General features: G+C 36.1%; 1 protein-coding gene across 1 annotated transcript; it reads left to right on the top strand.

Moving 5' to 3' along the window:
* The first annotated feature begins 16,711 nt into the window (after nt 1–16,711).
* kiss1ra (KISS1 receptor a) lies at nt 16,712–25,673 on the top strand. Its single transcript, XM_006634729.3, has 5 exons — nt 16,712–17,240; nt 20,710–20,834; nt 22,454–22,589; nt 23,374–23,612; nt 24,031–25,673. The coding sequence occupies exons 1-5, from the start codon at nt 16,988–16,990 to the stop codon at nt 24,403–24,405; spliced, it is 1,128 nt and encodes a 375-aa protein (XP_006634792.2). The 5' UTR covers nt 16,712–16,987; the 3' UTR covers nt 24,406–25,673.
* Nucleotides 25,674–26,888: the final 1,215 nt, after the last annotated feature.

Genomic DNA, 26,888 nt, shown 5'->3' on the forward strand with positions numbered 1-26,888 from the left:
TCCCACACATACAAAAAGCTTTACTATTTAAAAATACCACCACCACATTCCACTGAGAGTCTTTATATATCAAACATAACTAATTAGAACCATGTTAAAATGTGTCTTCTGTGCCCTCCAGCACTTATCCAATTAATTAACTAATATTCACCCAGTGTGTCTACTCACAATGATTGGAGCACTTTAATTGCCTCTAGTGGCAGGTCAGCTGTAATATAAGTCTCTCTTGACCCAATATTGGTCAGCCTGCCGCAGAAAGAATTTTTCAATCACCAGGAATTAATGGCAGGGGCTAACCCCACGCATTAACCGAGATTGTTTTAAACATGATTACTGTAAAATTCATTTTAATTGTATTGAATGTATTTGTGCATGATAATAGACAAAGACAGAATCAGAAAAACAGACAAAATGCAAAAAGTATATAGAATCTTAATAAATATGATTACTGTACATGTTATGATTTTATATAAACGTTTATCATAAGGTTTGCTCAGCCATATGTGGCAAGATCAGTAATGTCAATCAATATTATCAGCAGGACAGGTAGCTTTCTGAGAAAGGATGGAGGGAAATTTTAAAGTGGATAGGTTTTGCAAAATAAATTGTATGAAAGAGGGAAACAATACTCTATAAATACTGCATGTCCTATGATGCACTGCTACTTACATTTACTAAGTCATAATGTGATAGATATTGCAATGCAGGTAGGAATTCCTTTACAAAAATTTGCATCGCTTGAAAACTTTGGCTGTGTTTTTGAGCGATACATAGACTCATACATATTGAAAGTTACGAATCTTGAAGTAAATTGCAATACAACTGTTTCTCATCTTTCAGATAATAAACAAAAAAAGAGGAGGTAACCACTAGGGAGATTATTATTCTCTTTGCTTCCCCTCTAGGTACTGTAGATTGGTCAAATCCCAGTTTACCCTTTCTAAGCCTTTTCTTCATAGCTGAAGTATTCTTGTCATGTCTGTGCTGTCTTTACATCTGCTGCTGAGGCTTTTTATAAAAAGGTAGACGACTACAAATGTTGAAGAAATTCATTGCACAATATCTGTGATTTATTTGGAGGAACAATTCTGTGAAAAGTCCCAATATGATTTGCAAAATTATCTGACATGTCTATTACATCTCAAACGTGCAACCAAAACGTGGACTTTAAAAATACGAATGCATTAGCATACTGTTATACTTTCTTGATAAGAGTGGGTGTAAAAATGTGTAGTCACACTAGTGCTGTTGCTCATAAAGCTATACCTTACCCTAGTGCTGTGGGTCCAAAGGTGTTAAACAAAACTGACCACATAAAAAGGAATTATACTGTATGTGAGAATAATTATTGCTTATAAGTGTTAGGAAGTAAAGAATATAAAACTGTAGGCTGAATAAAAAAGTAGAATGATAAATATAACCTCAAGCAGAAAGGATGGTTGCAGTCTGCTAAAAATGTAGTATTTTTAGGATATCCAAAGCATGCTTCTGTTATAATGCCTTCTCGTTGCAAAATAATTAATGGTAAACTTCTATACGTTTCACAAAAAATAATGAAATGCAAGAATAGGATGTTTCATGAATGTTTTTTGAGTATATACTTATTTAAGTATTATGCATTTTGGTTTAACTGGCTTGGTCAAGGGGTAGTTTCCCTGCCAGATTACCCAGAAGCTACAGTAAGTGTATCCTAAAAGCCATAAATAGAATGATGTACATAGTGGAATTTGTTGTTTTTTTTGTTTTTTGCTGGAGGCCTTTAGTACCTGTGATAGATCAGTAAGCATTAGTTGGGATGGATTATGGATCTGAGGATAAATGCACAGAATGTACTATCACACCACATGTGAATGTACTATTGCATTACAATTGTTTCTACTGTAGACATAGGAAATAACTTACTTTTTCAAATGTCAGTCAACAAAATGAAATAATAGTTCAGGTGGGGAGCTGCATCAGCATGCGTAGGCTGCACAGGAACAAGTAATAGGTTTATTCCAATAAAAAAAAAGAAGAAAGAAAACACGTTTCGGCCGTGGAGCCTTCTTCAGGTGTCACACCTTCTTCACACCTGAAGAAGGCTCCACAGCCGAAACGTTGTGTTTTCTTTCTTCTTTTTTTCAGCATGAAATAAACCTATTACTTGTTCCAAAATGAAATAATGCCAGAGGCAGGTAATATTGTCATTGTATGGATACAATAAATCAAAGCACAACTTTCATATAAGTTTATTAGGAAAGCCTGTTGAGAATTAAGGAGAGAGATACCAAGGCACTTTCATCCATTCAGCTCTGAAGCCTTTACATTGCTGGGTGCTTTTGCACACTATCTGCAACCATCTATATTGCTACAGTATGTACTGTAGAATTCAAGAAAAAGGATATATTGGGAAAGGACATATTTGAATACTAGAATGCAAGCTCCACTGAATGGATATACAGTATTCAAAAACTAGTTTGCAAACTACAAAATATTCAGCTGCTTCCAAATGTCAAACATTTCTAAGGGCCCTTGGTCAGCTAAATAAAAATCCCAAAGCTCCCAAGATGGGTTTGTTTTTAAACATGAAAAAAAACCACATTATTTCTAACTAAACAAGTCAGTCATGAGTAGGAACACTAAATAGAGAACTCTTGTGATGGAGGCCAAGTATCCAAAGTGTTCTCCAATACCTGTGGGGGTTTCTGCAATCTCATCTTCTTTGAGCAATGGACCACACCAACTCCTTCCTTCTCACAAAAGATGGAAGGAGAAGACTTCCTTTTCATAGGACACCAGGATCAGCACATACTGTATATCTTTTAAAAACAAAAGTTAGTCAAACATTTCTGAAGGATATAAAATACTCTTATGTGTCACAGGAGTATTAAGTATACCTACTTTGTATTATTGTCATCAAAGGGGAAGGTCATCAGAAGGACTGCTGTGAAATGTACCTGTGTGTGTGGCCACTGTTGAAATCAATACAAGCTGAACATCTTGGACATGCTTTGCACCAGGTTGCATATGCTGTCTTGTGAGATTCTGCCCCATTCCTTTAGATCTTGGACAAGCACATGCCTGTTCACTGGTCTCTGAGTTAGAAATGTCACATATCATCCCAGCTCATTCTACAGATACTGACTGGAACTGAAGTCTGGTGAGTAGGGCTCAGAGAACTGTTACATTCTCATCTTACAAGAAAATCACACTTACATAAGCTGGATGAGGACATTTACTATATGATCAGAGCAGGATGTTGGAAAGGTAGTAAGTGAGGTCTCAGGATTTGATTAATGCAATGCTGTGCAGTCAGGTTGTCATCAATCAATACAAGCAACTTCTACAGTGACTAGACATGTATTGCCCAGATTATCACACTTAGATGATAGAGTATTCATTTTGGTGAAGTGTTGTGACTCATGGTCTCTCAGACAATATCCTGTGATTGATGGGTCATGTTTGACTATAAAGTCTTACTAAAATAGACATGTCTGGCAGTGAACACACCAGACAGTGAGCAACAATGTATTGACTTTGTCCATCAATGAACATACCAACGATATGAAGGTGCTTTTCAATTGATAAATAGAGAATATTAGTTACTTCCATGTTTTTCTTTTCTGAGTTTCACAAGGCCTGACATTGAACAGGTTAAGTACAGTACCCTTCTCACTAGGGCTCAATTAATTCATTCACTAATGAGGTGATCTGGTGCTTATGCAAAAGTCAAAGTCAATCAAATATATCATGATCAGTAATGACAGACTAATTAACCAAAATGAAGCCAGAAACATTTGATCAATATCCCAAATCCAAATATTTTATTCTTCTAAAAGATCACTCTTCATGAATAAAGTGGAAAGCTTCTTTTGATGCTAAGTATACATATATCTCTATATACTACATATGAAACTACAAGCTAGACTGCACATTAAATAGCACTGCATCTCTCCAGTGAAAACTATGCAACATTATTAGCATAACATAATTGCGCTTTGTGAAGTGAAAAGCCTATATTGCAAACTCCTTATGATAGGAAACTTAGCAGTGACCTTCACTTAACCAGTGTCTTTAGATGACTGCAAATAAGTATCAATGGGGAAAGAGAAGATTAAATTATTTCAATTTACTTCAAGTGCTTGATTTACAGTAAGTGGAAAGGGATTTGGAGAGTAGAGGTGACATTTCCTTATAATACACATGCAAATCGCCCACATTCGTTAAATGAAAACTTGGGTTACATTTATTAAGAGCATAGACTGATCCTTATTTCGTTTATGTCTGACAGAAGTAAAGAATGACTTTATGTAGATGAGTCAATAGACCATTTCCTGTCATGAACAGGCATAGTTTTCAGGGTGGCAGTGTGGAATAGTGGTTAAGCCTCTAGACTCTTGACTCAAGGATTATCAAAGATCAGAGGGAGAATTGGCTGTTGTATCCTTGAACAAGGTATCTTACCTAGGTTTCACCAGTTGCATAAACAGGTTCAAACATTTGTATGTAAAAAAAATATATAATCTCAATGATTGACTATGTACATATATCCAGAAGCATGAAAAAAAAGTGTACATACTGTAATGGTGTGTATTTCCTTTATATAAATATTTTATATTTCATTTATATTTCCTTTTTACTGTATACGGTATAAACACGTTGATTTGCAAAAGTAAAAATCATGTGGAAGTGACAACTGTGGACAGGTGATATTTCTTTATCCTAAGAGTTGCGGACATACGATCAAATTACTGAACCATGTTGACGCATAGGAAGAACTAACTTTTATTGATGGCTAATTGCATGTTTATTAACAAAAGTCAGAATATTTTCATAAAAACATGCTTTATTAAAACATACACTAACAGCTTGGTTGTACTTAAAGCATCATTTGAAGTCCCCAAGTTAAAGACATTATAAGAAGCCTCTTGTACTGGAGTCACCATGCTGGAGATTTCGGTCTGCAGAGATTTGCCCGTCACAATGAGCTGCGTTACTTCAATCACACGTTGTATCCTTCCTGCTGCTTCCCATCTTCTGGCTTTAGCCCTGGGTGTTCATCAGCTGTGGATCAGATTTGTTTTGCCCAAAAAATGGAAGTCAAACTTCAATGAAGTGCAATAATAGTTTGAAGACAACCAAAGTGGTTGTAGAGCAGCTCTTGGATCCTGGGGTCATTTTCACACGTCTGTATGGGGCTTGTGTGCCTACAGTGCTACCCTATCTTTAGTGCTTTAAAGCAAAATGCTATGGAAAACTGGCTAATAAAATACAGGAAGAACTCGAATAACATCCTGCAGTATTGAAACCAATAGTATTTGTTGGTTTTTAATGTCTTTCGGTATGTAAATTACTGCAACAAAAAGGCTAGATGTCCATATATTTGACTGCACATTTATTAATGTATTGTTACAAAAGATTGCAAAAGCTCTTCTTATGCTACAGATCAACAGTATAAAAGTGAAAAAATGTCTAAATGTAAACGTTTATTTTCTAAATTATCCTCAAAAGTTTATTTGATCTGAAAACATCATGCTATAGTACTTATGGTAATGACAGTGAAAGTAAATTCTGGGATTAAAATTAAACAGCTAATTGGATGAACTATACAGTACCATTATTTGTTCATCAGCTGTGCTTTAAATTTTGCATATGTGATATCAGAATGGCTTACAAAAGTATTGAAGGATTGACGTGTAACTCCTGTTTAGAAGCATAACTGAAAGGGCTTCACCACTGATTCGCCTCTGCATATGTTTTTCTGTGTTGTTTTTATTTATAATAAAATTAATGTGGGACAAATGCATGTTTTTTTACAATGTGCTTTGCATTAATATAATCATTCACAGATGGAAAAAAATGCTAATATCTGGTTTGAGAACATCTTAAATCTTAATCAAAATTAATGCATCACTGCTATGCGCCATTATCTTCCATACAAAATACTATCTGCCTGGTGGTGGGGTTGAGTTGTAAAAGGCTTTTGCTGTAAGGGTCTGCCCTGTAATCAAACTCTCTTCAAACAGAATAGAGTGCTTAGAAAAAAGAGAATCTTTTCCGATCCAATTTAATAGAATTATATTCACTTTTTATAAACTGCAAGACTGAAAACCTTCTTCTTTTGATACATATGTACTTATTTTTTTCTTGTTTAGTTTCCTGAGGCAGAATTCTGAGTTATAAGTGGTTCCCAGAAGACAGCAGGTGATAGTACTCAAAATGCAAATTAAAAGTAACATGTAGGAGTGAAATAACTCATACGGACCACTAAGCATAAAATGAAGTGATATGTTGTGAGCTCAATCTTTGTCTGTTTTTTTTCCCTTTTCAGTGAATTTACACTTCATCAAGTTCAATCTCATGTGGGCCACAAACATCAGAGTCCCACAGATTACGTAAACGTAATGCATAAACATACATTTTTGGATTAGATTGAGATATTCTGAATTTAATTTTCATTTATAATGCAAAATATTGTTTATTAAATATTACATTTGTCTAAAAATCGCAGTTTAGTATTTTGACATACAGTAGATGGGAACAGGTGGGGAAGAGAGCATTTGGGTCAAGCTTGAAAAGGGTGTGTGAGTGGAGGAAAGACTTAACTAGGATCACTAAAAACTCCACTGCTAACTAATTTCTCTGAAGCATTCTGAGAATGAAGTGGCAGCATACTGAATAACTGTTCGTGAGTTTCTGCAACAATGTCCTGATACAGGCAATTATTACAACAGATGTTCAAATGAAATGTATTTTTAATACAGAAAATCTCTGACACGATCCACTAAACATCTGCACATACTATACTGTAGGTATACATACAAGCTAAATAATATATAATTGATCTTGGTCCTTCTTAATATACTCATTCTAACTGCCAGTAGAGCTAATTGTCACTTCCACCTAGTTTTTACTCTTGACAATCAGCATGTTTATATATAATTTTAAAGGAAACATGCAGCTTCATGTACAATATTTTTATCATACTTCTGGATATATGCAGAATGTCAGTCACAGAGACTGTCATTTGTTTGAATCTGTGATAACAGATTTTACATGATATGCATTCTAAAGGACATCAGAGATGCGTCAATTTCTGGAAAAGGCTCAGGCAAAGAACAGCAAAGTTTGTCTGTCTGTGGCTGACACGTGTTATTTTGGACACAGGATGCCATGAATGTCCCTATAAGGCAAGAGGAAAATGAATTCTGAGTGCAGTTCAGAAAAAAATTGTTTGACTTTTTCCATCACTCATCAAGAAAATCTTACCATCACATTAATGTTTTTGTCTAAACTACTCCACATGTCTCTACATACTATTAAATGCAATGGATCAGGACCCCTTTGATGGACTGAAGTCCTGTTCAGGGTATATCATGCCTTGCACTGTTGCTTGCCCAGAGATTCTGCGTCTCACCAGCAGTCCTGTATTGGATACTGTAAATGGTTAGAAATTGGACTGATGGATCCAGACCCTGCCCTAGGTTCTGCGATTGTGGTCAATTTCTTCCTTCAGTCCAAAAGGCTCTGATTTTCAAAAAAAACAAGGAGACTTCCCAATTATTCCAGCAGAAAGAATAAATGGTTGAGGCATGCCTGCAGGGGAAAACTGCAAACAATTTGACTGCAAAGAAGTGTACAAATGTACGCATTTCTTGGACATTTGAAATCTTATCCCTGCATATTGTTCTAAAGGAGCAAGTAATAGGTTTATTCCATGTTGAAAAAAAGAAGAGAACACAACGTTTCGGCCGTGGAGCCTTCTTCAGGTGTCCACCTGAAACTGCTGAAGTGGTGAATATGGGATTAAAAGAGACACTTTGCAATTGTAATTGAAGAAAAAAATAATAAAAATACATTGAATACTCTAAAATTTATTTTTAAGACACCCGATTCAGCACTTTGCTGAGTGACCCATGATTATTTATCTGTATCTGTTTCATGTGAAATACTGTATTCATTAAATTGCAAAGGAAACACTCAAGTGAAAAGTCTGGGTGAAAGATTTTAATAGTGCTTCAACTAATATAATAGATCGAAGCCCATCATGAGCAATGTGCAGTTTGTTTGGGCTTTGTGTATTATTATTTGTGTGGAACCTTCAGTGAGCAGGACTAGCTTAGATTAGTAGACCAAGAGGAAGCTGGAAATCCAAAGTATATTGATTATAAGATTTGAATTATAAGTGCAAAGTCTGTAATCCTTATAGGCATGGAGAAATGCAGCACAATGAAATATCTGCTTGCTAAGGGCCTGCATTACATTAAGCGAACCCAGCTATGCAATGCAGAATATATTTTCAAACCTTGAAAATGGTCCCTTTAGCAAGCCCTGAAGAGCTTTGCTATTGCAATCATGCTTTTACTGTTCAGTTCCCAGCCTGCGGGTTATCTTTTTGCTCAAAGCCCCTTTCTTTTCCTGAAGTGCCAGAGATTTCTACATGTAATGATGCTTTTAAAGATGATTTAAATTTTCTTTTTTTAAAAACTCCAGTTGCTCTGTCCTCATATTGTTCTACTAAAACGGAACTCTTCCTGTCAAACCAATAATGTCTGATGTTTATTTATGGAATTTAGGAATCAGAGAATGATTGTCAGGCCTACCTCAGAATACATTTGACCATTTGCCAATGGGTGCTTATCCTGAGCTACAGGCCTTTTTGAATTTTATTTAATGATATATCAAATTAACTAAAATTTACTGGCATTGAGGAATTAAAAACAATTATAAAAACTAAAACCCTTCTGCTTGGTGGGATCAGAGCAGGTTGTTTCTGACCCAGATGGTCATTTGTATGAAAAAGTAAAATTTCTATTGGTTTGTCTCTTATAATCAAAATTGGAATTGTTTATTTATGAAAGAGCATGAGAAAATGAATACCACATCCCAAAACCTGCTTTCAATTATTCAGGGCACACACTTGAATTGTGTTGATGACTTGTAATTTGAACTTACAATTAATATTAACTGGTGTGGATAATTTCACAATTCATATTTATAACCACTGACACATGTTAAACGGCTCCCATGTTTATGCAGCAGATTCAATAAATTAATAAAATGATCACGTTTTTAATTTTAATAAAATTTAATTACAGTCATTTGGGATTTTAAAATACGAAACATTCACAAATGTTTAATTAAACAGGACATCTAGTTCTCTACTTGTGTTGAAATCTGATTATATTCCTAGGGACACAGATTGTGTCTAAATATATCAAAAGAACATAATGTAAGATTTAAAAGACAGTTAACTTTTATGCAAAGTTTTATTCTTGTTAGAGACTGCAGTATCCCAGCTCTTGCTTGAGGTTAACCATTTCTCTGAACGTTGCTTTGAGTGTGACAATATCGGAAAAGTGGCAATTTTATATTAAATTGCCCTTTAAAATAAACATGTTTAAACAAAAACTAAAATAATAATTTAAGGAGTAAAACCAATAAACTGTAAATGACACCTGTTGAAATCAATAGTACATCATGCCGGAACATAGTAATCATAATTTGTTAATTTTATGCTGCATCTTTTTAGGAGTTCTGTATAAAAACACTAAAGCCTAGAAAAAGTACTGTATACAAATCGATTACTTAAAGGCTTTTAGTCAAGCTTTTCAACTTTTCTGTCATGGGAATCTTTTAATTATTGAAAGATATTTTTAATGTCACTTTATTTTAGAAAATGCAAGTTTGTGCGAATTCATAAACTGTACCGTTTCACACTGTGCTGTACAATTGTCGTTTTTTGTCACTATTTTTTCTACAGGCATTTTATTTAAATACGGATATGGTCATATACAGGAAGTATGCTACAGTATATGGCATAAGACAAAAATGTCACTTCTATGTCCGCAATATAATTTTAAAATTCACAGGAATTTTAAAATGGAAGAAGTGTAATGTCTGCTACAAGAGTGTTTATACTCCTGATAAACCTTCATTGCAATAAAATAAATTTCAGATTCATTAGCAATTACTCACCTCAGCGACTCCAAGCAAATTTTGCAAACACACTGATAACCAAGGATGACGTCCTTTAAGCCCCAGGACTTTGAAAACAGTAGCTAAAGAAAAGAACTAAGGACCACAAAATAAACAAACAGACTGCAAGAACTTTTCAAATCTGTTCAAAGAGCTAGAGGCGTGTGAGACAGGATGAGTTAACCATCATAAGTATATACAGTATATATTATTTTCCATCCATTTGATTAACTCCCTTTTTCCTCTCCTACACCTACCTTCTAAAGTACTGCACTTTTCAGTTTGCTGTTTCATATCATTGCCAGAACTAAAGTCACAATATCTTAAGTAAAGCAGATAGCAATGTTGTGGACGGAATATATCATGTATGGGATAAAAGAACAATTATATATAATTATTTACAAATTATCAAAATGTATATTCTCACATGCTTTGTCTTTGTCCGTTAAAATACATTATAATTATACCACAGATGGATATTAATGGATATTGAATATTGATGGAAACCTACAAGTAGAAGGGTTGATAATTAATAATAATAATAATTGCTTACACTTATATAGTGCTTTTCTGGACACTCCACTCTTTTTTTTTCAGTGCTTTTACAGGTAATGGGGATCCCCTCCACCACCACCAATGTGCAGCATCCACCTGGATGATGCGACGGCAGCCATAGTGCGCCAGAACGCTCACCACACATCAGCTCTCAGTGGGGAGGAGAGCAGAGTAATGTAGCCAATTCATAGATGGGGATTATTAGGAGGCCATGATTGGTAAAGGCCAATGGGGAAATTTGGCCAGGACGCCGGGGTTACACCCCTACTCTTTTCGAGAAACGCCCTGGGATTTTTAATGAGAGTCAGGACCTCGGTTTTACGTCTCATCCGAAGGATGGCGCCTGTTTACAGTATAGTGTCCCCGTCACTATACTGGGGCATTAGGACCCACATGGACCACAGGGTGAGCGCCCCCTGCTGGTCCCACTAACACCTCTTCCAGCAGCAACCTTAGTTTTTCCCAGGAGGTCTCATCTTGAGACCTCCTAGGAGGCCTCCAGCTTGATGGGTAGCAGTGTATCATAAAAATAAAAAAGTTCAGTAAAGGTAAATAAAAAAACATTTCTTTGTATTACCTTCACTTTAGACTTTTAAAAAAAGTGGCAGAGTTTGTTAAATGCATATTTCGTCAGAGTAGTTCTATATTAACTATTTTGCACCAGTAGTGATGCAACAGACAAGATCAAAGACAAGGCAGTGGTACACACACTCTTGAGTCTCAATCATCTCAAAGGATTGAGAACAGAATTCAGAAAGGTCACTGCCTTGTTCTGCTGTTGCCTTACTATGTTTTGTGATGATTAAGCAGTAGTCTTAGAAACACAAATAAAATGACTGTATACTGTATGTACTGTAGATGCTGTTGACATTCACAAGCAAATTAAGCCCCTTGATGTTACGGTACACCTGTGCCCACATACTGTATAATAAAGAAATTGAGAACCATTCCCAAAAAAATAGGATGGCAATTAAAATGAATTACCTAAAAAGATAAGAAGGTTTACAAACGTGATTAGTTCATTTGGTTTGTTTAGTGGATTTGGTTTTTAATAGCTAATTAATTAGTACAGTATCTAATCTATCTGTGTTTTTTTAAAGGAACCGGGATATGACTGGTTTGCTTGATTTAGATTCCCACAAATTAGTAAAATCTCCTGTTCTGTTTTAAATACAATTCCTTGCAGTCTCTACTAGTGTTTTCTGGATTATGTTTTCACTTTATTATTCATTTTGTAGAATAACTCTTTTCTTTCTAATACATCTGTGTACAAACCTTTCTTTCGGTCCTAATGTTCAACTATCACAAATGGTCTTGTGATATATTTCATGTGCTGAAGCAAATCTGAATGGTAATCTTAGAAACCTGTACCTTCAATATAGTATGAGGTATTCAATGCACACCAGATGGGTTCTGCATCATCTAATCTGTGCTGCCCAAATCCTTGTGTCCTCTTCTTTTCTTTCCATATTTTTGTGACTCATTTTTAAATCAGTTTACTCACTAAGATTTGTAGCTCCTTTTGTCTTTTCATGTATTTATTTCCAACACTGTGAGGTGTTCGTGAGTGGGTTCGTAATTCTTCGTAAGTGGGTTCCATGCAAAGTTTTCCATAAAATGAATTTTACTTTATTACAGAAATACATTAACTTTTCACATCCAAGTTTTATCGACTCACCAACAGAGCGCACAATAAATAGTGTCTTGTGAAGTATAAGCCTCTTTCCATTACCATAACTATCCAGCGTGCCTCTAACAATTACAGGTCATGAGATTTGCCAGGAGCACGTCACAACACCAATACTAATTTACAAAAGATGTGCCATTCCTATGGGATGTCTACCTTTCTGATATTTTGGTTGGGGACTTTATAGCCTACATTGACCTACATGTCATGATTTATTTTCCCACACTTACTGAATTAGTAGGTAGTTTCTACATTAAACCACATTTATAATTTCATACATTTAGCAAGAGTACAAAGATTGATTTACTTTGTGTAATTTTTCATGCATATCCACATGATGTCAAATGTTTTTGACTACTGTATGTGTTCTGGACAAGGTATGTTCATTTGCCTACCAGTGTTTAATTAATTTAAATATTTTTTTCAAAACTCGCCTGGTCTTTGCATATCGAACATTAAGAGGACATGATGGAAGGTCAAAGCAAACACAAATGCACATTATTTAATGGACTGTTAATAATTAATGTTGAGTGCAATGATAGAAGCAGACAAAACTATATTTCAAAGGCTTCTACCTCATACACTTTAATCTTTCTACGGACTAATGGACTCTTGCTTCGATAAACACGTTCTGCACTGAAGGGTTTTTCTGTTCAGGGGGCTGTGAAATTCTAGGAATTGTCAAAATTGTTCCACCTATTAATTGATCACATTTGCTTTACAGTCAAAATCTGGACATTTCAGAGTTGTGAGCATAATGAAAAAACAAAACAAAACCTCCAACAGTCTATGTAATACAGTATTTGCTGAATGTGAAGCCAAATAGTAAGGGAAAAAACTACAGTAAACCAGTTTTTAAATGTAATATTAAGTAATCCCTTGAAGCAAAAAGACAATCAGAAGTTAGACTGATATATTAAATAAATAATGTAATACTGAAGAGTATGATTAGTGTGCCTTGTAGACAAGACATCCCAATCGTTATCCCTCCTCTCAAGGGTGCTCCGACCCTTTCGGATTTTAGTTAATTACGTGCACCTGCCTCCTGTTTTGCCTGTTATTATTTAAGCCTGGCGATCCCACTATTCCTGGCTCAGCATTGGGAGATGGACGCCCAGAAGCTCACCTACCAGCGGGTCCAGGAGAGACCCGACGGCACAGGCTTCCTCACGGCGTCCTGACCACCTGAGTCCGGGGCTCGGAGCCCCTATCCTCATTACCCTGTTTTTAACTCCTTGTTCCTGTTCCGGATCCCATTCCGGATTTTAACTTTGTCTGTCTTGGATGGTTCTCCCGGCACCTGGACCCTGGGATGCACCCCAGATTTCCCCCTTGGCCCCCCGAGCACCGGATCACCGCCAACACTCCGCCCCCCCCCGTCTGTCATCCCTACCTGATCCTCATCGTGTTTTCCTTGTTGCCCTCTTCGCTTCCTTCCAGATTATGCGGTCTAATAGGGTCCTAAACTACGCTTCACGGGAGCCTGGACCGGCTTCAATTACACGAGATTAAACCATGAGAGGGTAATTGAAAAGTATTTCAAATGCTTTAGCAATAGAAGGAAATTCCAGTGATGAATACTGTCCAGAGGTACTATTCTAATGTTTTTAAAACACCAATGTTAGTAAAAAAAGATCAGTGGTTACTGGGAGAAAAAAAACAAGAAGAGGAACAAGAAGCCTGTTTTGATTGCAGAGCAATCAAACAGACAAAAACCCTTAATAGGGAGCTGAAATGCTTTACCTGGCTTGTTTTTGAATATGATTTAGGCCATAAACAAACCTTGTGTTATTGGCCTCTGTTCTGCCCTGAGAAAAAGCATTCTTAATTACATAGTTGTAACACAACCTGCCACAGACTTGGCAACGAAACCTCAGGCTACAAGTGAGCTGCTCTGTGGAAACTGTGAAGGGAGCTCATTTCTGTCAGCTCGAATTTTAATTATTGTCACAGCCTCGTTAATCTTCTCAGTGAACAAATGCCAGGACAGCAAACGTAAGCAAATGCAGATATGAAATACTCACCCAGTCTTTCACTGGAGGAATCCAATTTGTCACATTACAAACCCAATTAAATCTGAATAATTGTGCTTGCCCTATTACTGTACATACTACAGTACAACAGTGAAATGGTTCTTGCTAACTTGGATACTTCCAAATAAAATGACTTGCAAGTTTTGTTTTCCTTTTCAGTCTAAGAACTATGTAATACGATTAAATAACCAAAACTAAAATTATTATATTTTCAATGGATCTTCGGGTTGTAGCTTCATAGTTCCTGGTAGAATTACCTTATATTAAGTGATTTCAGTTGCTCACTTAGTGTGCTGCAATATTTCCATTAACCACATTGTTTTTTTTGTCAAAGTTGTTAGAACTTTATATCCCTTTAAGCACAACTTTCATTTAATTTATTTGATCTTGAAAGCTGTTTCTTCAATTTGCAGTCACTTGGAGCCGTATTGAGTTTGTACATTGTGTCGGTAATTTAAAAGGCTGAATCGATGCAGTGCATTAGCTGTAATTGAAGATTCTGTGTCTTAATTATAGCAGTATATGTTTTGGTTACATTGGAATGAATTAGTTATATCATAAAAATTACTTGTGTTGTTGAAGTTTAAAACAATAAATTTAATACATTAGGATTAAAAATTATCTTGATTGTTTTCTTAAAGACATTTTAATGTAGGGTGGAGTAAATGCCTACATTAAGCAACATAGGAATTCTCATGTGAATAGCTATATGTGAACATGTACTGAAGCACTGGTCTATCTAAAAAACACAGTAAAAATGCATTTTCATTACACTAGGTGTATGTTATACTATAGGTATTGTAACGCTTACGGCCGACAAGCACTGTGTGTAAGAGCCGGCGTACCAGAGCGGGTGACGTCACCGCCCTTCCCTGTGATAGCAGGACCACAGCTACTGGGCTGTGGAGAGATCTCTCTTTAGCTCACGGGGCTAGGTCGCTGCAGAGAGACGCGGAAGTCCCGGGTTCGAGCCTCCAGTCGGGATGGGGCCGACCAGATGCGGCAAGGGCGCCCGCCTGAGCCCCCGTTGCGTTACAGTATATATATTAAAAAACGGTTGAGGCAGGAGTGGAATGGAGGTAAAATACCTTTTCAATGGGGCAAAACACCCATGGCTGAGCAGTTTGCCTTTTTTTGCACTCTGAGTACATGTTTATTGCATTTATCCAGGACTGAAAAAACTAGCACAACACTTGATCGATACTGTAACTGTAGAAAAATACTGTAATGAATGTCAAACAATTTTGTTCACTGTATGAATTCTTTAAACTGCCAAATAAGCAAATGAAAAACACTGCATACATCTAATGAAAGTTAAAAAAAATACAACTTTGAGTCAGACAATGATCACGTACTATCTTCATATACCCACTTTTTGCATGGTAGGCATTACAGTCACATTCCCTTTACACGAGACTTTGAATTGTGATCGACTGACTTGACCTGGTCTTGCCCTTTGCCCTTTACCCTTTGCCCCTTGTCAGTGTCTTCCTTATTTCCTCTGGATCTTGTCTCACTTACCTGTGATGGCAGCCTTGAAGTTTTTCAGCTATCCACTGTCACACTTTCCATTTTTAGACAATGTTTTTTTTTTCAGGAATGAACTGTTTGGTCGTGTGCTTGTATATTTATGTGCACAGTATGGTGGGAGTGTAAAAAGATGGGTACTAGGTTTATTTGCATAGCTAATATGATGCAGTTCTTTGGCTTCCCATGGCGCTCATTTTGCAGATAACAGTGACTATTGAACCGTGTTTCCCACTTGTTGCCTTAGGCACAAACAAGTACAGCTCTTTAAATTTATTCATGAAAAGTATGAGATAAATCAAGACGAATCTTTAAACTGACTGCAACTTGAAGAAATAGAAAGTATTAAAAATGCATCTTTTTAACGCAGGTAATTAAACTCCCACAGACAGGTGTATATACTGTAAGTTGTAATGTCCTTTTTCAAATCCTAGACAAAATCATCACAACTGAGATAACCGAATTTGTCCTGAGTAGCACCGTATGTACTGTAAATGAGTCCGCAAAGTAACCGCGTTATCCGCTTACAAATCTTAACGTTAACTTTATAACACATGCAAAAGGCTTGTGACATGTACTTGTAGAAAGTCCTTAGTTTTCCCATCCTGCCCCCTTCCCTACCCTGATAGTTCAGGGGAACATAAACTTTAAGTTAAAGACATCTATTGTATAAAACAAAGGGCACAGATATGACATACAATAAAACAACATGTATTGGTCCTGTGACTTGCTAAAACGCACACGAATTGCATACAATGAAAGTGCCTAACTATATATCCAAGGCTTCATGATTGCACTGAGAACATAGATGGATAGCCAAAAAAGCAGATACTCTGCAGAAATGTTGCTAGGAAACCTGACATCAGCCTTTACTCCGCATGCATTGCCCACGTGTGTTCAGTTTCAGTATAAAGCTAATTCGCACTGGTGCTTGGAAAGGAATTGCTTTGAAAACTCAAAGGTGAAAAAGTTGTATTTCGTTGGTGCTCGTGTTCGTGGATGTCATCCGCTAGAACGATTTTATCACTGGAATGGCTTAAAAAAAAAAAGAAACCTCAAAATGCTCACATGTGAAAGTACTCCGAAAATGTGATCGTGGCAGATCTTTGGATTAAAAGTGAACTGTACATTTCAACACTTTTCAAAATTACTTCTAAGATGAGAATGGGATTCTTAGAACATAGAGTTGAGTCGTCTGAAGAAATGGTATTTTACTAATTTGTATTGTATGTTACGGAATAAGAGCAGGATGACGTTTCCAACAGAGATGATCAATATCACCGAACTATCAATAAACATCACTGATGTGAACGGTTCTTTGGAGAAGACAGAGGAGGGTTCTCCTCCATTTCTCACAGATGCCTGGCTGGTTCCGTTGTTCTTTTCTCTCATCATGTTGGTGGGACTCGTTGGAAACTCATTAGTCATATACATAATATCCAAACACAGACAGATGCGAACAGCCACCAACTTCTACATAGGTAAGGTTACGCCCCTGTAGCGATGTTAGAAGTACATTAAGAAATGAGTGAAATCATTAAATGCCTAGACGCCCAGTACTTCAGTTTTATTACCCAAGACTATGTACTGTATACATTAGAAGAGACCTCTTAGGAAAGGTCTTAACCTATATTGTCAAGAACTGTTTAAGTTCCAAGGAGTAAGATAATTAAAAGTTTTTTCTGAATGTTTACTATTTGTTTCGATCAACATTTTAATGATAAATACATTTCGCAAGATTATTTGTAGAACTATTGCGTTTTACGGACGATTGCTCTTTATTCCAATTTAATTATCAATATTAATCCGAATCTGTTTTAGAGTTTTATTCTATATTTCATTCCGTTCGTTATGAGTCAGAAAGAAAAATTTCGATTGGATGATTTATTACAGTACGAACAACAACAACAATAATAATTAATAATAAAGTAAACAGTCGTGTGACGTGTTAAACATAAAGTGATAGGTTAAGGAGTCTGCGCCAATACGTTTCATATTTAAATTAAGATTAATTTGTTTAATCCTGCAGGTTCTACTACTTATATACTCAGTCTAAATTTGCCTTTCTTTCAGATACTCAAATGGCAGGTTTCCTTGCTTATATCATGCTACCAAGATATCAAAACTGTAGATATATCGACTTTTATCTTACGTTTAACAGTGCAAAACCGGAGACTGTTAGAAACTGGCATCAAATTGCTACAATATATACAGTATATATAAATGAGACTGTCGTCTTGAATTTACTTTCAGCGCTCTTGTCAGAAACCTGGGTGGACTTTTTGGCTCTGCTGTAAGATTTGAACTTTCATAGTACCAAATTCATAGTTTAAATGTACTATTTATATATTTTTTAAATCATTTTCATCATTTCGAGGCTTGTTTCAAACCCAGTTTACTGTATGCATTTCTGATGCTGAGAAACCTGTTCGTTCCTTTGTTCCTTCTATGATTGACTATAGTAATGCGTTTTTGGCTATCTTCTTACAATCATTGAAACACGCCAGCTTGCTCCTGTTGTCAAACAGCCCGAGTCAGGTTCTCAAACCTCCGAGATATAGGTACCTGTACAATGTAGAGTGGATTTTATGATCTTGCTGCTACAGTTGCTTATGTACTGTAGCATTGCATTGCACTGGTCCAATATACTTGAATGACATTTTGCAACCTGTTATTCTGTACACCCCTTTTTCATCCCATGTTCATCAGCTGCTTATCTGTCGGGTGACAGGTTATTTTGATGCCTAAGCATTAAAATTGTTTTTCCATGTCCATAGGACATAGTGTTTGTGAATACTTTCCTTTATGCATTCTTTTAATTACTTACATACGTTCAGATTCAATTCTTTGCCTTATTTTTTTTTTTAAAGAGAGCTAAAATCTCAAAGGGGGTTAAGTGGATAGTAACCATGCCAAGCCACTAAACATAACAAATGACCATGTGATGGCTAGAATTCATACAACACTCTAACCACACAACAAGATAAATGGGAACTTGATTAAGTATTACTTATATGCGGAATACATCTGAACTGTGTAAAGTCCTTACGTAATCTGCTTTCTCGTTTACCAGTTTCTGAGGAAACACCAAAAGCCTTCTATGAATAGGATGCGTATGGCAATTTATGGACACATTTTAATTCTAAATACGATTTGTATTGAGTTTTCAAGAGTACTAGGAAGTTAGGAAGTAGCACAATGGGATTTTAGTAGGGAAAATATTCTACCACATGTTGTAACAGATACAGTAATCTCGGCTATGCCAGTCCAGTGCTGTTTTGTATTAGATTAATTGAAATGTAGCCTTTGTATCTGCTATATCTAATCTGTAATTAGGAAGGCAGAGCTTAGTGCAGAAACAGAGTAACCAAAGCCATAATTTACCGTCGCCCAATTTACTAACTCATTTATTAACTATTTGAGTAAAAAAAAAAACTCAAATAGTACCATCAGATAGGATTAATCCATCTATACAATACAAAATTGTAAATATTTTAATAAAAATATTATAGTGGCACAAGAAGAGAAGACCATGGCAGGTCAGCCTAAGAAAGCACTGCAATAACAGCTAACCTCCCCCTATAGAAGTCTAATTTTTGTAAATAGGCACACTGGGTGTCAGTTATTTAACTGGCTGATGCATTCCAGTATGTCACCCAAAGAAGGCTCCACAGCCAAAATGTTGTGTTTATTTTCTTCTCTTTTCAGCATGGAATAAACCTTTACTTGTTCCTTTGCAGCTTATGCATGCTGATGCAGCTACTGTACTTACTTGAACTATCTTCTTGTTGTGTTCTTCTGAGTCGAAAACATAGCAGTAGCTTTTTAAGAGTTGGAAGAATGATATTTGGGACACTGCTGTTGTTGCCAGAGTGTATTTGAGCATATAAAGAGCAAATCCCAGATTCTTTTTGAATCCCATCTGCAATTGCATATACAGTATGTAGTGATATTAATTAGGGAAGCTAAGACCTTCAAATTGAATGGCTTTTGTCCACATTTACGTACAAGAGTGTGGAATAGCTACAAGCACACAGCTGAATTCAGTCTTTAAAAAACATTTACCACCTCATTGAAATCTCACTGAAAAACGTGAATAAATGGACAATAACATTTGGAAAATATTCTCATTTAGTATGAAGCCATTCATAACAGTGCCATAAATATGAATGGGGTTTGTAGTTTCTTGTTCTCTTACTTACCTTACATAAGGCAGCATCATATGTGTTGCTGAGATCTGCAGTTCCAGTCTTAGGTGTTGTAGCTCATTCCTGCTGCAGAATCTCAAAAATAAGTCCACCTGTGTGTTTACTGGGATGCTTTTCCGGGTGTTCGTCAAGGGCAGCCTACAGGTGCTCCGAGGTTCTTGTTGTGGGATTATCCAGGACATAGAAGAGGATGAAAAGGTTTTCTTACTATAGCTGGAGTTCTTACTTACTGTACATTTCGGTAATTTGGTTAGATCCTGATGCATGCAATAGAGGGACAAAATTAGAGAGCTGAGGGAATGGCAGCCTAGATCTGTGGATAGGTTGTCTCTCCCCCATCTTTTTTGCAAGGATTGAGCTAGGAAATTTGCTTCAAGGGTATAGATGATGAGGTGGGGAGGACGCAGGAGCGATACATGAAGAAAAGACCTAGGTGCGAGACTTATACACATAGGCAGGCAACAGGAAGTGTGCAGGATTAGGATCTCACATCCATGCTAGCCTAGTCTCTGTACGGTCCATGTGCAAACTGTATATGGATGACTGAAGAGCTTGGTAAAAATTACGTTTTTATTTTCACAATGCCTACAGCTCAGCTCATGTTGTCTTATTTGTTCCCAAAGTAATCCTTTGCCTTTGCCTACTATCCAAACTTTATTAGACATGAGTACTTTTGACTGCTTTAGGTGACGTGTCTGATTAAGAAGGAGATTTTTATTGACAAAAAAATTATTCTTTTCAGCAAACCTGGCTACCACTGACATAATATTCCTGGTGTGCTGTGTCCCCTTTACTGCCACTCTTTACCCTCTGCCGGGCTGGATCTTTGGAGACTTTATGTGCAAATTTGTTGCCTTCCTACAACAGGTAAATTTCAATAATTTAAAAATCAATAAACGTCTGTTTATGCAGCGGACTATTTACTTGTTCCTATACGTTTGCCCGATGATCGATGTGGCAATACAATGTTCCGTCTGTAACTGAAAATACAGAGTAATTACAATCAAACGATCTACAAAATCACTGTATTTAGTTGTTGTAAAAGGGTACTACCGGTGGTTATATTACTCACAAAAGAATGTTGCTCCATTTGCTGAAAACATACCATTGCTGTTTCTTGATTGTTATACCTTTTTGTAACTCAGACCTTCTCACTGTTAAAAGGTTTTAATCCAAAGAGCAGGAAGAGAAAATTATGAAGAATTTAAGACAATATGCATGAAAAAGGGTGAAAAAGAGCTTTTTAGTTTCACAGTGTTTTCTGTCATCATGTGTCTGTTCCTGTTACAGAAAAGCAGGCAATTTAAACTACAAATATTTATTAATAAAGGTGTCAAGAGGTAATGAGGCACAGAGGGTTACATAAAGGATGGCGTGTCAACCAGGAGATGCTGCAGTATCAATTCCTCCAATTCTTTATTACATCATGACATTTATCATAATTACTTATGTCTAGGATGTAGCACTCAGCAAAAAAAGGTGCTCTTTGAAACAGGGATGCTTAAAAAAACTACAGTAAAAGCATAATACATTGTATACCGTACTGTAGTTCTAATGATCTCTTCCCTTAGATAGGGATAAATGTGCTGGGCTGACACATGAGTGGGATATTACAGATAATTAATCTACAGCAGAAAATCAGGCTTCTGTTCCCAAATCCAAGGCTTTATCTCTGTGAACTATTGTGCCATTGTACTCATTAATGACCAACACCTCTACTGGTCTCGTCTTCTTAAGAAATAGCTGGTTTTCAGTGATGTGGAAACATGGTGGGAGGAAAACATCAGATTCCACACTGACAAAAAATACTTCACAAGAAGTGTTGATGTGCTAGTGTGTTCATGGTTTAAAGACAACCGTCAATCAGAAGCTATTTTGCAATGAAAAAATAATTCCCAGTAAGATGCTGATGGTGGTTCCTCTTTTCCTGCCACTCAAGCACATCCCTAGATCTGTTATATGGAATTGTTGCAGTTAATACACTACTGTATGTTCAGTTGTTACATATCGAGTTATACTGTATGCATTTTTAACCTGGTAATATTTCCCATATTTTCCCCATATTTTTTAACCCAAAAGAGCACCATCCAAAAATTATTACTATTTTTTTAAAATTGAATTTCAACCAGTGGAAATGTTTTAATTAATCGTTATTACTATCTGGACCTGACTTAGAAATGTAGTTCATAATAAAAGTTCTTGACAAAGACATTACCCTATCTCCCATCAGTCACCTGGTCAGTAGGGGTGTCAAGGTGGGATTTTTCATCTTCGTTTAACTTCCGCCCCTTCAATCCCACCCTACCACCAGTAACTTGTCTCTTCTGACTTCCTCATCCACGGACCAAGTTCATGTCCCTCAAGTAAAGCAGTTTAAAGCGTGTTCTTACATCTTCATTTCATTTAACACACATGCATTTGGTTATTGTCTAGACTGTATCTCTTGACAATTTCAATGGTAAAACAATCCAATCTTTATGTTTAAGGTTACAGTCCAGGCTACCTGTATCACTCTCACAGCAATGAGCGGTGATCGCTGTTATGCTACAGTATACCCTCTGAAATCCTTACGTCATCGCACACCCCGGGTTGCAATGCTTGTTAGCATCTGTATTTGGATTGGTAGGTATCATCTGGTTATGTCTTTTACACATTTCATTTTAAACCAATTCGTATTGAAAAAATAACATCTCATCCACCAGATCCTGATCATTACTCCTTTCCTTGTTAGTCTTTCTAGACTTTTCTCCTGCTCTCAAAAAATCTATAAGTGGGTGGTTTTGACTTCCCAGCTTATGATTCACTCTTTGGTTCTGTTCACAATGCCAGAGGCTGTGTCAGTTCCAAGACGTGAGGAACTAGTAGTTCTAATCCAGCACTTACTTTTTCAAATACCACCTTCAGATCCTTCTCCATGATGATATTAAGATATTGAGCATTCCTATCTTTTTTATTTAAAGTTCTTAACTGTTATTGCTTTTGTCTGCCAAAGAATGAATAATAATGAAATAGTTTGCTGAAAGAGATTTTAAAAGAAGATTTTTTTCTGGTTTGCAGTGGGAACACTTTCGTGACTGTTTTTCACAAGTGCCTCCACTTGTTTATTTTCAGAATGGGACACAGTAAATGTGGTGAAGTGATCACACATAAAGTAATAGATCAAATTTGATCTATTCCAACCAAATGCTAAACATTAGTTGGAATGTTTAATCTGAAAACAATAAAACATTTCAAAATATCAGTTTCAGATGACCGTAACGAATGAAGACTTTATTTAGGTATAGATTATTTAAGAATTTGTTATGAATACCTTCAATGTTATCTTTACATTGTACTCATATTCTCAACCCTTACTTATTTCTATGATCTACTTATATATTTTATTCTTTATTTTGTTAAAATCAAGGGTCCTTTATTCTCTCAACACCTATCATCATGTATCAGAAGATCCAGGAAGGGTACTGGTATGGGCCCAGACTCTACTGCTTAGAAAAGTTCCCATCAAAGATGCATGAGAAAGCCTTCACTCTGTATCAGTTCCTGGCTGTCTACCTCCTGCCTCTTCTCACGATTTCCTTATGCTACTACTTCATGCTCAAGAGGGTTGGGAAACCAGTGGTCGAGCCTGTAGACAACAATTACCAGGTAAACTTTGTGATGCATCTGCATAGCATGCAGGGATGATCAGTGAAATTCCGTGGTACGTCAGTGTCAATTGGAAAGCAATCCACTTTTATTTCAAGAACATGTCCATTGTGTCAGACTTGGTGGGCTCAATTTTACAACTCCCAGATTGCTTCCATAGGCTTGTGTCGCACCACGCATTAGGTAAACTCTGATTTAAAGTCACTTTAGTTCTCTAGAAGCTGCTGTTGTTGTCATATTTATGTACATACTGTAGCTTATTACATAAATAACAGTAAACAACGGCAAACTGGCCTTTATATTTATCACATGTAGTTAGAATATAGAAATCAAATGAACCAAGCTTAAGAAAATGTGTCAAAATGTCAGAACAACAAAAGCCATCCAAGAGGTTCAGTAATTTCTGCTTTGATTCCAGGTCCAGGTGCTTTCGGAGAGAACTGTGGCCATGAGAAGCAAAATCTCCAAAATGGTGGTAGTAATCGTCCTGCTTTTCACTATTTGCTGGGGGCCCATTCAGCTGTTCATACTATTCCAGTCTTTCTATCCTAACTACAAGGCCAACTACGCCACCTACAAGATTAAGACGTGGGCCAATTGTATGTCTTATGCCAACTCATCCATCAATCCCATTGTCTATGGCTTCATGGGTGTTAGCTTCCGCAAGTCTTTCAAGAAAGCCTTTCCTTTCCTTTTCAGACGTAAGGTGAGGGATGGCAGTGTGACCTCAGGGACAGGGAATGCAGAAATGAAGTTTATTGAAACAGATGTTACCCAAAATGAAGGGAAATGAACATTTTGTAGGTTTTTTGTCTGCAGTACAGTTAATGTAAGATAACCAGGTGAAGTTAACAGTACTCTTGCTGAAAACAATTCTACTCAGTCTAGTCTAATGTGACAGAAACAGGTCTGATGTGACAGAAACATCTTTTGTTTTGTAAATGTATTCTGCTAAACGCCTTGAATGTAAAAGAATGCTGGTCAACTCAATGAAGAAAAGAAAGTCTAAGTATTTTTGTAAAACAGTGCCCAATCAAATGTGACACACTATGATTGCAATCAAAATGATTTCTGCGAAAAACCTTATGGAATCAAAATACAGTACTTAAGTAAGCACTTGAAAATATAGCTAAATTCAAATACCTTCATTTAGATTATAATTTCAAATACCCTCAATTTCAAGGTAAATGAAAATTGTAATGCAAAATTTTATAAAACCCTACTCATTCAATGCATGCTCCATATCACACTTAAAAGTACTGTAAGTGTTGCATAATAATATCTAAAAGCCAGTTTAAACTGTTGATAATTGTCTGTGCCGAACTGAAGGTTGAACATGTTAAGTAAATTGTGGACTACCTTCTTTTCTAAGGCATTTATCACAAGATAGACACATGGGCTGCCAGATGAAGCTGTTTGTTGTTCAAACATAATCATCATAACTCTTTGCAGTAAATTATACTAAATTCTACTGATCTACAAATTTTGCCAGCTTTTAATTTGTTAGAAAAGGTCAACAAGTCCATCAATTCAATGTCAATTCCACTCAATGTAGCTAACAGTCCCGTATAACTTTTTTTTAAGACATTACTCAAGCGATCCCAAATATCAGCTGGAACAATCTGCACTGGGTATATTTTTCAAGGGCGCTTTGAGTCCAGTTTTCATCATTCAACCCTGATTTCTCGACTCTTCTGTGTTTATCCAGAAATTCTGGTTTCTGCCTTAATTGCCAGCTAGGGTATATTCCATGGAAAAATACATTCCCACCCCATTTCAAGATGTTGAAACAAACAGATTACATCAATATGAAAGTTTGTTTTAAACTGTGAGGTAATTCAATATCGAACACTTCAATGCAAGAAAAGTAATTTTTCATTTCAACCAGCAGTGTGTATCAGTCTGACTTTACACCGAGAAAGAACTCTAGTTGTGTAGCTCATTACAGATTAAAATCAATTTACATTTGGTAATGACTGCTCAAGATCTAATCTAATTTAAAATTGGAAGTTAACCTAAAGGAGACAGCACAATAAAATACCACACTGTGAAGCTCCTGAACACGTTTTTTGGAGCATGTTTACTGTGAATTTCAGTTGAATTAAACCACCACCTTTTAGTACCTGTGTTATTTAGTACCTCTACAATTCATTATTTCTCTGTTCAATTTAAATGCTTTATTCAAAAATAGTAATGTGAAGATCTGCTGCAATTCTATACATGTACATGCAGAAAAGTTGTTTTTTTCATATTATTTCAAATATGTCAGAATTTTCAATCAAAACAATTATTTACAAGCAATACTAAAGATAATTGGAATGCATTTTGAATTAAGGGAAGAAATAGTCCTACTTATTTAGCACATGGACAAACATTGCAATACATGCATTTAACACAGTTCAAGTTGTTACATTATTAGTTAGACTCTCTTGTAATCCCATTTCCATGTATTTTTGTACTATCATAAGAATGAAAAAAGTGTGACCCTTATTACTCTAGTCCATTTTTGTCATGAGATATATAGAACTTTGCTTTCTGCCACCTCAGCTTGATCTGGATGTAGAAATGCCTTTATTTACAGTATATGTTTTGTGACCAGATACCACTGTAAAATGTTCAACTGTACTGTAGCATTCCAGGTCATCTGTATCTTGGTATGAAGATAATATTAACATATTGATTAATAAGCACAATGAAATGAATTATGAATGCAGGATCATGAGAAAGTTATCACCAGGTAAATTAGATAATATGCAATTATACTAACAGCCTTATGGATAATCTTCTGGTACTGTCAATGGTAATTAAGTAGAAATGTGACTAACTGACCTTATTTAATTTAATTATATAAGAAAATATATAAAATCTATTTCTTAAAAACACATAGTTCTTTAAACACATAGGCCAGTCTAATACATACATGTATACACAACAACAAAACAATTTGAGTTTTTAAAACTTGTCTTGATCATATAAAACTATAGTAGGGGAGGTACAACACCTAATATGCTCAGCCCTTTCACTTCTGGTTTGTGTTAATTACATCTGTTCACCATCTCTTTGAATTAAATCTAAGCTTTTATTTTCACCAGGAGACAAAGCTGAATAAAACAGTACAATAAGCACAGCAGTAATGAGAATGTCACGTTCAGGAACAAATGTATCTCTTATTGTACAACATTAAACAAATAAATTCCTTAATTTTCATCTCATAAAATCCCTAGGTGCTTCTACATTTCGAAGGGATCCACATCTTGTCAGCTTCATCTAAAAAAT

Source organism: Lepisosteus oculatus, chromosome 9 (assembly GCF_040954835.1).
Source record: "Lepisosteus oculatus isolate fLepOcu1 chromosome 9, fLepOcu1.hap2, whole genome shotgun sequence".
Taxonomy (NCBI): Eukaryota; Metazoa; Chordata; class Actinopteri; order Semionotiformes; family Lepisosteidae; genus Lepisosteus; species Lepisosteus oculatus.

Bases quoted from the DNA above. Each gene is read 5' to 3' on its own strand.
- kiss1ra (XM_006634729.3), top strand. From the start codon at position 16,988: ATGTTACGGAATAAGAGCAGGATGACGTTTCCAACAGAGATGATCAAT. The intron at 20,835-22,453 runs GTAAATTTCAAT...TTTATGTTTAAG, and splicing joins TTGTTGCCTTCCTACAACAG to GTTACAGTCCAGGCTACCTG. The intron at 22,590-23,373 runs GTAGGTATCATC...GTTAAAATCAAG, and splicing joins TAGCATCTGTATTTGGATTG to GGTCCTTTATTCTCTCAACA.